This window comes from Acanthaster planci, linkage group LG20 (assembly GCF_054643075.1).
Source record: "Acanthaster planci isolate LZ-2023a linkage group LG20, COTS_SCS, whole genome shotgun sequence".
NCBI lineage: Eukaryota > Metazoa > Echinodermata > Asteroidea > Valvatida > Acanthasteridae > Acanthaster > Acanthaster planci.
The window spans coordinates 6,257,953-6,269,312 of NC_141796.1; the positions used below are offsets into that span (position 1 = coordinate 6,257,953).

At 38.3% G+C, this 11,360-nt stretch overlaps 1 protein-coding gene across 2 annotated transcripts in view; it reads right to left on the minus strand.

Moving 5' to 3' along the window:
* Positions 1 to 10,889, minus strand: part of LOC110978024 (uncharacterized) — a 28,046-nt gene extending 17,157 nt beyond the window's left edge. Inside the window, exons 1-4 of one of the 2 annotated variants that reach the window (XM_022232651.2) lie at positions 10,609 to 10,889; positions 9,862 to 10,091; positions 7,770 to 7,878; positions 975 to 1,091 (exon numbers count right to left, since the gene is read on the minus strand). In XM_022232651.2, the coding sequence (XP_022088343.2) occupies positions 975 to 1,091; positions 7,770 to 7,878; positions 9,862 to 10,091; positions 10,609 to 10,684 (532 nt within the window). In that variant the 5' untranslated portion in view covers positions 10,685 to 10,889. The remainder of the gene's footprint in view (positions 1 to 974; positions 1,092 to 7,769; positions 7,879 to 9,861; positions 10,092 to 10,608) is intronic. The other variant, XM_022232652.2, reaches the window with a different exon arrangement.
* Between the last annotated feature and the right edge of the window lie 471 nt (positions 10,890 to 11,360).

An 11,360-nucleotide genomic window follows, 5' to 3' on the forward strand; every position in this document is an offset into this window, starting at 1 on the left:
TTTTATTTTAATGAAATATAAAGATTTCTTTGCAAAAAGCTAAAAAAAATTTCCCAAGTCATTTGATCAGTTGTTCAAAGCTTGCTTTATGCATAGCCTGTGTTGATTTTGTAGTAAATTTTATCCGTTTTTATTAAACAAAGAGAGTGTGTTTCTTACGTCCTTTTACCAGGAACATTTTTTCTACTCAGATCGTGCTTCCGGGCAAAAGGGCGTAAGCGCGCTTACAACGTTTTGCCGGGCACACAACGATGTAATGATTAAGTGACATGTTTATTTTGATAACAAAATACCTGATACTGCTCAACAATACAATGGCGGAGATTTTTTCTCCGCCATTTTTTTTTTGGAAACTTTCCTGAACCCTTGAGAATCCTCCACTTAGCCGGAAATCACCGGCACATGCCATTCCGTAACTTTCAATGGGAATCAAAGCCCACAGTGGCTGGGCTCAACCATCTTCACTCTTCCAAAACCCTTCAAAAGCTCTCAGAATACTTTGAAGGGTGTGGAAGGGTTAGGGTTGAAGAAAAGCAGTACCCTTAAGAGTTCAGTTGGAGTATTCATTTATCAGTGCTGCAGTCTAAACCCAAACAGACCCAGGTGCACGACCAGACAAAACACTAGTCTCAAGACCAGTCACAACTAACACAGTAAACAGTGACAAAGGAATACAATGTACTTTTGTTGCAGTTTATGGGGGAGACTTTGAGATGCCTGGTGAATGCAAACATGTGACCAGTACACTTCTGTTTGTATCACCCTTGATCTAATAGCACATGCTTAAAATGACGCAAACAACAGCGACTGATCAAGTGGGACTGGTATATTTGTCCCCACCAGGAGTCTCAGAAGTCTCACACTGAATTGCTTGTGAATGGAATTCAGACTGGAAGTCCAATGGTGGTTTAAGGGATCCTGTCTCTCGCACTGTAATGAACATGCTGATGCCATGTTTGCCACAATTATCATACCATGATGTCTTCCTATGATGGTGATAAGCATCAAGAGAGCTACTAGGAGGTAGACCAGGGCCAGCCACCATCCGATCAGGAGGGCATAGAGGACGTTGCCCACAGATAGCGTGGAGTCTGCAAGAGGAGGTGGCAAAAACGGGTATAAATGTCATAGGGATATACTGGTACATTACACAGGATATGTCCTCTAAAGGACGCACAGAGGACGTTCCCTACAGACAGTGTGGAGTCTGGAAGAAGAGTGGCAAAATGGGTTTAAATGTCACAGGGATATACCGCTACACTACACTGGATACGTCCTCTAAAAAACGTATGGAGGACATTGTCCCCATACGTACACGGTTGTACATGTAGTGTGGAATCTAGGGGATGGCCAAAATGAGACATGGTACCCAGTACAAATATTGTGATGACATAAACAGGATAAAGCAGGCACAGAGGACATAGCAGCTAGTTATGCAAGGGGTGACGAAATAAGTACAAACAACACAAGGAAAAACAAATACAAAGGAAGTGTTCTTTAAAGAGCACAATTTTAATTCTGTTTGTCTTATCTGCTGTTCAAAATCGGGCCAACGGCTGGAACTTGAACAATTGCACACACAGTTGACTTACACCGTATACTGTACAAAATCCACCCAGTGACTTATTCACAAAAACCACCTTGGCTCTTAAGTCGTAACTGACACCCCAATACCTTATTCCCCGGCCATTTCATGGAGCTTTTCTTCTTTGGGCTGGTATTTCAATTTTCTAACCCTTCTCACCCCCCACTTGCCCCACCACCCCATACATGTAGTAGGGTGTGTCACCTCAACTGACAGACTCAAATGTTAAATATTAAAACTTCTACCACAACTTTTTCTCCAATGCACAAACTGAAACACTTTTTTCAAGGGAGGTCAGAGGTTATTTAATTAACAGGAGATACAGGTACATGTAGTCCCTATTGGCAAATCATGTTGGACTTTATACGTGTACGTTGACCTGCTTATCAGAAAGGCCACAGTGATATGTTAGTTTCCAGGCACATGCACAGAAAAACATACAGACCTTCTCTTTGCTACATGTACATCATTACCCACCACAGGTTAGTGGCTGGCAACCATGGCAAGACAAAGGGATAACTCAAGGAAATCGAAACACATTGTGGACTTTGGTGTGTTATTAAAAAATGCTGTGAAAGCAAAAAGAAGCTACCAAAATGAGATCCCAGCCCTTTCCATACAATGAGCAAAAAAATCATGACATCTTTTCGCCACCAATAGTGGCAACTATTGCTGAGCCGAATGTCCGAATATTCAATCGACTATTGAATGTTTGAATATTATTTTTCTAATTTGAATATTCGAATGCAAAATTCACGGAAAGGGAGAGTTTTCTTTTGCTTTAAATGAGAAAAATTGCACTATGGTGGCTTGTTCCAAGCAGATTCAAAAGAAAAGCGACAGAAACCTTCCAATGATTCAAAAAGTACATTATTCAATAAAAATTTTCAAAAGAATACACATTTTCAACAGGAAAAGAAGTAGTATTCGTCTCTTAAATCTTGCTAAAGTGTGGTTGGAGATACTCTTAGTGAGAAGCCATTACAGTGACTATAATGTACATGTACAATTGTGTGTTATTGCAATTGAGTTTGTATATGGGTCTGTCCACACTAACGGATACATTTGCACATAACCAAAATCATCTGTTGAGAGTCAAGAAATGAACTTTAACAATTTTACTGATATATTGTGGATGTAATAGTTTACACAGTTTAATAGGATTTGGTTGTTCATCGTTCAAATAATCAGGATCTTGATAAAAATGTCCAGCTTACATGTATATTAGGGGTTCTGGTAGGACATGCACATAACTGTGTCAGCTTATGTTTTTCAGGTAATCTAAAATACCACTCTTATCATGCTTATAGAGAAAAGCAATTCATCTGTTAATTTTTAACATGGGTGCTACAGGTATAACATTTGAGAAATGTGTCAAAATCTATGGCTTTTAATTTCTTTAAGTTATCTTATACCCGAAGTTAAGGAGAGCTATTTAAGGAATAATGTGTGTCACGGTGTCTGTCCACAAAGTGACAAACATGAAACAGGCTGATTTTGCCATTTCTTGAGCAGATAACCTGAACAAAACCATATATTTTCTTGAGAAATGTTTTTACAATAAAACTTTAAATCATCCATGTCATATGTGGTTCTTTTTTCTATCAGATGACAAAACTGAGATTTGATTTTTGGAATTGCAAATGTCTGTCCACTATTTGTAAAATTTGTCACAACGATGTTTTCCCTCTAAATGTAAAAATCTTAGAAGACTTATCTTATGGGTACATATACATTTATTACAAAACCAAATGGAATACGTGTAAAATAACAAACAATTCATTAGAAAGAGTTGGTTCATTTTGCTGAAATGAAAAGACTGTCTGTCCCCAGGTTATGATATGTGACCAACGTTATGTCTGTGCATGTGACAAATGTAAATAATTTAGAAAAACGTACACAGTGTTCATTTTAGCTGAGGTTTAATAGTCTTTTTAACAAAAATGATTTTGAAAACTGAAAACAAACAAGCCTGGTTTGTGAACAATTCTGTTTTCATACTCTAATTCAAACACCAGAAAAATGTCTGTCCATGTGACATACGTTATATCTGTCCATGTGACAAACGTGATGTCTGTCCAGTGACAAACATTACATATTTTTCTTGAAATAAAGTCAGGGTTATCTACACTGGAATTGTTTTTATGAGATAATGACAGTTTCTAAAAGTAAACTAAAAAGAGTATTCAATACATTTTCACATTTAAGGAACAAAGTGTCTGTCCATGTATGTTATATCTTCAAGAATAAATATCTGTAATTTCTTAATACTACTCAATTTATCTTTACCTTTCTGTGGCAACAATCAGAAACAATGAAGGTGTAGGCCAAAAACAATGGCAAAATTTAATAGTTGGAAAGTTGTATTGAATGTCACGAAAATGTATCTGTTAGTGTGGACCGACCATTCGGATATTCGATCGAATTGAAGGTGGAATATTCAAATAGTGAATTATTCAAATTGACTCAGCTTTACTGACAACCTTTACAAAACTGCTATCAATAAAGGGAAGAAATGTCCATACTCTTCCATGTAATCAGTTAAGTACAAAGATCTCGCCAGAGTGCAATGTCAGGTATACATTTGGCTGGGCATTCCTTCTATTGTGTAACTAAAAGTAAGTTTTACTTCCTGGTATTGAAAGCAACTGTAAAAAATTGACCTTTCTTTTTCCCTTCAGTACAATTCTAAACCAGAAATAAAAATGACAAAATTAATGAAAGTTACCCAAGGTTGGAATTGGACTGAACTTCTACACTGCTCTCTTGAGGCAATAACAAAGTACATTGGTTTGCTTTTTTGCTACGTGAGTTCTAATTCACTTGGAAATTTTCGTCATCACAGTTTCCCTTTCTGTTTGGAGTCTTCAGCGCCAGCCTGCTGTTCCTTACTCTGCCCAAGGTCAAAATCTTTGGGCTTTCAAAAGTTTGTATCTGCTCAAGAACGATCACAAATCTGGTTTGTGCATGTGCAGTTGTCTCCCAAGGAATTTCACACTTTAGAGGGCAGTGTGGAACCAAATTTGTGACCCGCTCTACAAAAAGGTGGATTAAGTCGTGCAATGCAAAACAAATAATGGCCCATTCCATGTGCCGAGGGTGAAAACACTTGGCAATGTTTTGAGGCCAATTACTTGATCAGAAAGTCTCTGTTGCTAAGGGAAACCAAGAGAGTGTCTAGTTTAAGCTTAATGTTTCTGTGCATTATGTTTAAAGGGCACTATCTCAAAAAAGCATGTGTGAGAAAATGAAATTATATGAATATGCAAATGGCAAATAACTCCAAAATGCAAAATGCCACTAGGATTAATTATTCAGCACATATCAAATGAAATCTTAGGATGAGCGCAATTCAATTATATATAAAACTCAAATTCCAAACAATGTGACATTTTTGCAGAACAGGTCACATACATGTATTGCATGCGACAAAGTGGATACATGTAATTAAAAACTGAGAATTACAGCTGAAACATTTTAACCTTCATAAAACAAAAGACTTGAGACTTTTAAAACTAGATCACTGTTAACAGACTTCAAAGTTTAAACAAAACTCTAGTGCGTGTGTAAAAGAAAGAATTATATCAAATTCGTAGCACACCAATTGATGTAGAAATGTCCTTATTTCGAACAAGCAGAATTGAACACTTTAGTGAGATTTGAAAGTTTTCAAACTTTGCAAAGACTTTCAATAATTTTCATTACTTCAATGAAAAGTAATGAGTTCATGATTGTGCACATTTCAGCTTTGGAAATAAAGACGATCAGAAATATCGACAGAGACACCAAAGTTTTTCCACAAAATAAAGAAAGTAACAGGCCTGACATATAATCTCAACACACCCAACAAAAACAAACTTTATTCTTGTGTATGGAATTCATTTGAAGCGTGTTACTACCCACTCCAGTCTAGACTTTGGCCGGCCTCCAACCAAAGGAGAGAAAAACCATTGACAAAAATTTGTTCTTATCTGAATTCCCATGCATCAACTACTTCATGTACTGTACTTTGTACTGACTCAAAAGTCCAAACAGCAAGTACACATATTTATTGCTGCATTGTCCTGGTTTTTCAAATTTAGTGAGCAATGATTAACCCTAACCCCCTGGGCCCTTTTTGCTAGGGACCCTCCAGAATCCTCCAATTTGGGGCTGATAAAATAGGATTCTTCCTCAATCCTCCAAAATTTCTTGTTACTTGGAGGTGTGCCTACTGCCTCAATCCTTCAAAATCCTCTGGCAATTCCTGTCATTATGTTGAGGCAGTGCGAATGGCACTCTTGAGCAGTGGGGTTGATTCAAAAGAAATATCGGGCTGAATTTATGCACGACTGAGCTGGAACAACACAAGGTCTAACCCACGACCTTCATTCATAGCATCCTTCACAATCAGCCATGCACTTTTGCCATTCACCCTCAATCCTCCAAAACTGCCAAAAGGATTTTGGAGGATTGAGGAGGGTTAGGGTTATAGAAAGTTTTTCCAACTAAAAAACACAGAAAAAGAAAGATTATACATCAAGCATGCATACATACACAAGAAATGCAGACTTTTACCAGCACTTGAAATATGGAGTGCAGCAATAAATATATGCACATGCTTAAAGTATTTCATTTATCGAAGTTCTTTTTCAGTTTTTTAGTTGAAAAACCAGGACAATGCAGCAATAAATATGTGTACTTACTGTTTGGACTTGAAGTCAATACAAAAAGTACAAAAACTGAAAAAGAAAGATATACCTTAAGCATGTGCACTTGACTTTTAGTCTATTTGATTTACATACTTCAAAAAGTATATTACATATTCAAGAAAGATTTTTACCAGCACTTGAGTCTCACATGAACAATTTGCACATGTACACTGGATGGAATTTTTAAAAACTTTTTATTTTTTTATTTTATTTTTTTTATTTTATTATTTTTATTTTTTTAATATTATTAATTTTTGACCATGTCAAGGGTTGTGAACAAGACCTCAAGGTCCTTTTAAAATCCCTCCGCGGATAAAATGACTAACGGTTAACGAAAAAATAAGAAATGCCGTACATTTACTAAGAACTAAAAAGCTAAGAGCTAAAACTAAAAACTAAATCTCGATCAAGAATTAAACAGAAAATGTTTAAGGAACTCAACCAAAAGTCACTCGATCAAGTACATCGCAATTCAACCAAACAGAAGCAGAACATCCTGTGGAGAAAACCTGCCGGTGCATTAATTCACTGTTATACATTTTTACAAATTCATTTTTTGCACCGGACACACTCGATCTCCACTGTCTGGTTAACAGTGTCTAAAAATGACATGTATAGTTACCGTCACAAACCTCAGATACATGGTCAGTTGTAGCTGTGAGCAAATGAGCATTGCATTCCTTGTGTGCGTGTATACGCGCCGAGCGAAATCAGATTACATGGTCAGCCACCTTTGGCTGTCAATGCATTACAAAACTGACACGAAAGGTTTATTATTTCTAAGCCTAGCTTGGACTTTTGGGCAATTCATGTCCTTCTGGGATTATTTGCCTGACTTGGTGTTTAATACGCTCCTTTTGATTTCTGTTTCTCTAATTCATATCTCATTGGTTTATAGAATTTTTGTGTTGGTAAAAACGAAACAAATTTATGAAACTATGAAACTAAACCAGAACAACTTCAAAACAAGGCCAGTTACAGAGTGGAGGCAACAGGGCCCATTGCTGGCCCCCCCAAAAAAACCCAAAATAATTTGGTCTTTTGAAAAATAATGAAAAATGCAATTTTGGGAGTCTCTTTCATTCCCAAACTTTCAAACTAGTGCAAGAAGAACCCAAGTAGAGCCTCAACCCTCAGACAGGCCATGAAAAATCAAAATTTAAATCAAAATCTCCAACATTTCCCCCCCCCACCAAAGAAACCTTTTTGGTCTCCTTCAAAAAATATCCAGGGTACTGCCTTCTTCAAGTCAGTTCTCCCTCTACATACAGGTATATGAGAAAACATGTGGGGCTACAACTTTGGACAGAGTTTCTGTCGAGCAAACTTCTAGAGAAGGTTCCCTAAATAATCAAACAAAATAAAATTTATGATAAATTAAATTTACCTAAATTTATCCTAAAAATTTGGCACCCAACATCAGACATCACATCTTCCTTGATTTTGTTTTTTATTTTTTTGGCCAACCAAAAATTTTGAAAGGAAACACTTACGTATGAAAGGCTTGACCTTTTTTGGCTGCTCGTAAAGCGTCTTGACAATCTCCGACCTCTCATCCAGGGGGCGCTTTGTGACGTGGCTCTTCCACTTCTTGAACCCAAACTGGATTGAACAAACCGATTTAAGTTCATCAACCCAACCTTGACATTACATGCCTTCTGTCCATCATTATCAATTTCCATCGTGGTGGCACAAAACCTTGGCATCTTACTTTCCCCAAAAACCTGCATTGATTCAAGTGGTATACTGGCATGTACAGTATCGTGATGTAAAGTTACAGCATAGATTCTGAATGAGTTGACTACAGTCGACTGTCGTTATAAAGAACACTGTTATCAAGAACAGATTTCTTGAATCCCAATTTCTTGGTTTTTCTTTGTTTTTCACCTCCTTTTATAGCAAAGTCCTGATTGTTACATAGCAATTTGTTTGATCCCTGCAACTTTGTTATAACCCTAACCGCTAAGCATATTGTTTGGCTTACAGTACTCAGTACTACAAAATACTAATAGCCTGAGCCTGAAGGACCTAGCGCTACAAATTACTACTTCTGGCTAGGTTACTTCCATTGTTACTTGTACAGAGAACAATAAAGCCATGCATTCATAGTGCCAGAGCACTGTATGGTACATTGTCTTTTCTATTGTATTTTATGGCTTCAGAGAACAATACGGTCATGTCCTCTTACAAGCGGCAGCACTCGGTACTACATTTTACTACAAGTAGTAACTTGTGGTATTATGTAGGGTTAGAGATAATGAGAGTTGACTGTACTCCAATCCGGAAAATGATTCACAGTAATTTACAATATTATAATAAAGAAGGAAAGAAAACACTTTAGCATCCTTAATTTAATGTTACAAAAATTAACATCTAACCGAAAAGCGATTCCATCAAAAAATGCCTTTCTTGAACTGCAAAACAAACACACCTGGATTCACTTTCTTTGCATGGCAAGCAAAGATGTGTGAGCGTTTGGGCGTATAGCCCATCCACTTCACAACAGGGTGCAGTTCACATGTTCAATCTTTTTTTTCAACAGGGTAGGCATGTCAGTAACACCCATGATGGACTGTTCTTCCTAGGGGCACTGGGGGAGAAGTCAATGTACATGTGGTCTGAATGCTCAGTTCTAGTTAAAAATTATCTTCATGTACATGGAAGCCTCGGTAGGATTCGAACCCGTTCAAAGAGGTGAAAGGCAAAGAACAATAATGCTATTTCATTTCTTCAGCACAAGTTCCATACAATAATTATGTTCACTGCTTAAAAAAGACATGTATATGAGTACCAAACTACACCATGGTCAAGCCGATTAGCAAAGGGCATGCATTATGAAGGTGCCTCAGGCAACCACCTAACAACCCGTATGCCAACAGGGCACAGCCACCCTAGGAGATTGACAATGCTGACTTTTTTTGTGGAGTGCGGAAACTGGAAGACCTAGAGAACCACTAGAGAATTGAACCCCCTACCACAGAGGTGTAAACTTCAGCCTAGACTTAATTAAATCAAGTCGGACTTATGTTGCTCTACCCCAGTCAGCCATCCCTTCAGTCTGCACACACTTCACAGTCATTGCGCTCGGCCTGGCAGCTCGCAAAACCCTTATAAGGGGCCCCCATTTGACAACCTTTATTGTACAATGTGTGTCATACATCAACAGCAAGTAAGTCCAACTTGACGGATAAGCCAATCGGACCCCCCATCGGTAATGCGTAGTTATTCATGATTGCCTATAAATGACATGATCTTGTGTAATGTACATGTATACGGAATTATTACCAATCAAAGTAGTCAGACTTGTAGACTCGTCATTATAATGCAGGTATGAACAACGTAAAAACAAGTCCGGCAACATGATTGGCTGCTCACACATTGGCTGTTTATAGTAATAGGTGGACACACGAGGGTGCGAAGCAAGTAACAGCACGCAGTCCCGCACTTGGTATGTATCCAAAACATTTATAAACAAAGACGTCACAGAGATCCTGACTTGAGTCAAGTCTAACTTCAGCCCCACTTTGGTAACTTGACTCCCCCTGCATGCTACCAAGTAGAGAGGCCTCTCAGGCTTAAACATACCATGTAGTTCTGCTCCATCTTGTGCGCCTCTATCTCGTTGTCTGCTGTGACATCTAAGAAGACAAACTCTTCCTCGGATGGTTCTGCGGGCTTCGTTCGCTTCCTGTGTCGCACGCCCCCCGCCCCCTCGCTTGACTCCGAGTAGGCACCCGAGGAGGCCAGCATCTTTTCTTTGTCTTTGAGCTGATCGACAACCATGTGGAACTGGGATGTACACAGAGCACTCCCATCTGGAAGGAAAATAATATTAAACCTGGTATCGAGATGAAATTACCTTCAAATAACTTCAACAATTCAAATAATTGTTGAAGTTGACCAACAAAATCATTGTCATAAAATGTCAGTTGTGTTGGTTTGAAGAATGAACTTATCTCAATGCTACTCTTTCACAAACTACCTCAGCGACACTCATAAAGGTCTGGCATTGAAAAACTACATGTGTTAATGAATTTCAAACTGTGAGCAAATACATACGTGAATTTTCCAGAGATCTCTAACTCCCTGTATTGACTTCTCACAGTGATTCACTAAAAGGATGCCAGCAAATTTTGGTAAAGTTTTCCGTAAAAATCTGTGGAACTCGCCTATTAAAACAACTGAATTGGATCTGTTTCATGACCTAGAATCCACCATACACAGGCCACAAATTTGCCCAAACCACAGGCATGACAGGCGTCAGGCACACGGCAGCATGATCCATGATGAAACAAGCTCACCCTCTTTAATTCTTATTAGAGAGAGTCTCACCTTCATTTGTTTGAAGTGGAAGTTCTGCGTCTGGCGAAGACGTGTTCGTCTTCTCTGTGGCTTCCAAGTCAGTCATTTTACAGCTGTCTAGCCAAAACTCTTGGACATTCACGAGACGGTCATACTAATTAGGGTTAGACGAGAGATCCCAAAGAAGCTCGCGTGCTATACTTGATAGCCACGTATCGTTCTGGTGAAACACTGCCCGAAGTGCAAGCTAAACCAGTAAACGGTTATGCTTATCTGCTTATCACATGTATCACGTGCCTCACCTGACGAGCTGAGTGAAGGCTGCCCACGAAATATTATTAGGCCGTCTGTGTGTTCACTCGGCCGTCTGACGTGTTTTGAAAGAATACCATGTTATTTACGGACTGCAGGTGTAACGGGGAAAAATGGCACACTTCAGATAAGAATAAAAAAATAAAGAAGAGACTTGAAGAAAATAAACACTTGGGAAACTCGCTAAAAAAAATCTCAAAAGGCTCAAAAGGGAGGAGTCGCAAGAAGTCTAAAAGAATAGGGATACGGAAGCTGAAACTTGATTCCAACAACAAAATCTTTTATTTCTTCTAAAAAATGTCCCCCCCCCAAAAAAGGAAAGTAACTGGAGAACTAAAAAAACAAGACTGGGTCGAAAATCAGATTTTAAAATATTCACCTAAAGACTTGAAAATCTAGTCAAGAGAATTGCAGAAACCAAACCTAAAAAGTAGGAAAAATATGGCCAAGACCAAAATTAATTTTAGAAA